General features: G+C 37.0%; 1 protein-coding gene across 1 annotated transcript; it reads left to right on the top strand.

Annotated features, from left to right (window-relative positions):
• On the top strand, nt 1-3,013 carry LOC127856370 (uncharacterized). The gene is made up of 2 exons (XM_052392516.1): nt 1-221; nt 1,486-3,013. Exons 1-2 carry the CDS (start codon nt 49-51, stop codon nt 2,459-2,461), a joined length of 1,149 nt encoding a protein of 382 aa, XP_052248476.1. The 5' UTR covers nt 1-48; the 3' UTR covers nt 2,462-3,013.
• Nucleotides 3,014-3,415: the final 402 nt, after the last annotated feature.

The following is a 3,415-nucleotide window of genomic DNA, read 5'->3' as shown; positions in this document are numbered from 1 at the left end:
ACGTCATAACTTTGCTATGACGTGTACTTTCACTTTGCTTGTGTCAACATGGATTCGTTTGGAGAACCAAAAAGAAGATACCGCTTAATTTTAGATTTTAAGTGCCAGTTCCCAGAGAAATTATATGATGTGTGTAACGACGGTTATCTTGTTCACTGGAACAGAAACGGCTCAGTGTCGGTTCGAGATGAAACAACATTCGAAAACAGCGTCATGACATGGTAAGTAACGTCAACATTTAGCACAAACTTCCACCGTGACTGCGTGAGCTCTTCCTTAGAAATACCGACACGTTTTTTATGATAAATTAATGTTAAGGTTAAGAGGTCGCTGAATACGGTGCAATGCCATCAAAACATTTTAGTAAACCGTAAACAATTAATCTATTAGCTGAAATGCATTTATGTGCAAACGATGTTTGAACATCATACTTACCAGACTCCGTTTCTTTCTTGTTTGAAAAAACATAATGAAATAAGGATTTTATTGTCGTTAATAACATTGAAATACTACCATAAGCATGTACGGTTCCAGTATGCTATCATCATTTTATTTCAAATAAATAGTTCTTAGCACGAAATCATAATGATATTTTAAAGCTTTGTACAGCAAATGCTCCGGTGATTTTTTCACTCGTCCTAATCAGGCTAAATAGTTTCTTTGAAATGTGTATTTAATGTGTTAATAATAAGAGTTTTTTATACTACTCCAAATTTGCTAAGGATCACTTTTTGTAGTATGTGTAATTTGAAGTTCACCCCTAGCTAGATTCAGCCAGCGTCACGCATCAATGATAAATCAATACATAAAAATAAAATCAAAACTCATTCTAATATCACAACCTGCAAAATAACAATTTAAATTAAATTAAATTAAATTGAAGATAATGTGAAAATAAAAAGTGATCCTTAGCAAATTTTGAGTAGTATATTTTGTTTGTTATTCAATAAACAAGAAGTAAAACTGTTAAATATTTTCTTTTTTTCTCATCAATGTTTTTTATATAAAATTAAGAATGTTATAAATGAAATCTTCCTGTTCCGAAAGAGTGGAATTTTCTGCCATCGGTCTGCTATATAAGTGCAAGTATTGTTTGGAGACATGAATAATAAACACTAAAAAACATCGGTCTGCTATGTAAGTGCAAGTATTGTTTGGAGACATGAATAATAAACACTAAAAAAAACAATCAAATCAAAGAATCCAGCGCTGTTGTGACAAATTTCTTAAATATTTCGCGATGACGTCTGATTTATTTGCTTACTGGTTAAGTTTATTGTATATACCACAGCAGCAGTGGTACAAACATAAAAACAGTGGCATGCCTCGACGTCGTTGACGTTGAGTCAATAATTAATGCTCAAACATCATTAAGAAACAGCGAAGAAGCAAAAACCGCCCCAGAGATGTATGTGTAAGAAGAGCCATAACTGCTTTCATCATTTGCAGTACATGATTAGTGGTATTCCATATGTTTATTTGCAGTTACCCTGGCTTCCTGCAGATACCAACAATGCTGAACTTCAAGAGGCTGTTCCGGGAATACGGGTTTGACAGAGATGTGAACAAGGAGGGATCACTGGAGTGGTCGCATCCTTTCTTCGTCATGAACAGACGGGACTTGGTGCAGCAGATCAAAACTCGTCGAAAGGCATATTTACATCCAGTCTTGACCGGTTCCGCGGACGAATGCAATCGTTTCGGACCGGGACAAGTTATACCCACTGAAGGGAAGCGACGTTACTCGGCGCGTCGTCGACGGCAGCCGCAGCGTCTCAGCGCGGAAGGGAGTGATACTCCAATGTCTCGAACACCGGATATTGGCGGCGGAGGTGACACTCCACTAAATTCTAGTCTTAGTATTGGTAGTTCCTACGTTGTTAAGACTCCACATGCCGTTATTATAGAGGACTCCACGCCCGTGAAGCATTTCACGTCCATTCCCAACGTTAACCTAAACCAGAACGCCAATTGTGCCAGGGATGCACGGGCTGTGATGACCGCATATGCTCAGAACGAGTTTACGTTAGAAGAGTACAATCAGTACATTGTCCAGAAAAGAAAATCGGAGGAGCAGAAAATTAATGCAGCATACAGTGCCAATCCCGACAGCAAAAACAAAGAATACTGGTGGATGTACGACAATACAATGAAAGGCGGTTTTGTGCATACTGTGAATGCACAACAACAGAAGCCATCAATGGCAGCAACGGGCCAGGAAACCATGCCGTGTGGGTTCTGCAAGTGCTGTAGTGCCATCAGCAACTATGTTCACCTCTTTGGTGAAGTCCCTGAAAACATTCAAGTCATTGATTACGTTGAGGAAGTGGTCCAATCACAGGACACAGATTCAGAGAGTGGCGCAGGCTCGCTACGGTTGCTTCCTGACGACACCTACATCAACTTAGTCAATGATGCCGCATACGTCCCTTACTCTGACAAAATAGAACAGGAACATTGAAACAGATTGGACACCGGTTTCCATATATATATGTGTATATGCATGCTTATTATACCATGACATTTTTAATCAATGAAAACATTATAATAAACATACTTTTGGGGCTTTGTACGACTTCCATGTGCCTGGTCTGCCATATGAAAGTTTAGTAATACATGATACCACATTTGACTGAAAGAAATACACCATTTTTGTTGATTTTGAAAGTCTATATAAAATTCCTCTCACGATGTTTGCTTTTGCTTAAACATTTTTCAAAATCCGTACCTGAGGAATGGATGTTTAATTGAATGTGAAAGTGTGAACTAATATCTTCAGCGGCTCAGCCTTTGTGCTGAACATTTTTAACCATTCGCATATAGTTTTATTATGATACTTTTACATTTCTGTTGAACATTTTACAATTTTCATTTAAATTCTAACAATATATGGAGATTGAAAACTCATTTATTTTTTAGTTGTTTAATGAAACTTTACGTTTAAATTTTATGTTATAAAGGTTGATAAATGTATTACCAGAGTGAGTGATAATTAAAACGGCTGTTACATATATCTTACGGGTTTGTCTTTATATTCTTGAAAACAATATTACAATTATTTATTAGTATAGAATATTATGGATACGAAATATAGAAATGATTGACAACATTATTAATTTCCTTCAGAGCCTCAAATTTATAACTTATACTGACACACTTTGAAAATTTAGTTTTCAATCACGTGACGAGTTTTTATCTTCGTCATCCAAGCGGTTTTAATCAGCGACAAAATCGTTTCATTAGTGAGGTAGTTTTTGTCATCAGCGAGGCCATAGTCACAAGTGAGACTATTATCATCGATGAGGCTTTTGCCATCAGGAAAAAATGAGATTCTTGTCATCAGTGAGGGTCTTGACGGAGGCCTTTGTCATCAGTGAGATCCTTATAAGTGAGGCTCTTGTCAATAGTGAGGTCA

Source organism: Dreissena polymorpha, chromosome 13 (genome assembly GCF_020536995.1).
Source record: "Dreissena polymorpha isolate Duluth1 chromosome 13, UMN_Dpol_1.0, whole genome shotgun sequence".
In the NCBI taxonomy this organism is placed as follows: Eukaryota; Metazoa; Mollusca; class Bivalvia; order Myida; family Dreissenidae; genus Dreissena; species Dreissena polymorpha.
This window is presented reverse-complemented; position numbering and strand designations above follow the sequence as displayed.

Excerpts from the sequence above, each read along its gene's own strand:
- LOC127856370 (XM_052392516.1), top strand. The coding sequence starts at position 49 with ATGGATTCGTTTGGAGAACCAAAAAGAAGATACCGCTTAATTTTAGAT. Across the intron at positions 222-1,485 it reads GAAAACAGCGTCATGACATG|TTACCCTGGCTTCCTGCAGA; the intron begins GTAAGTAACGTC and ends GTTTATTTGCAG.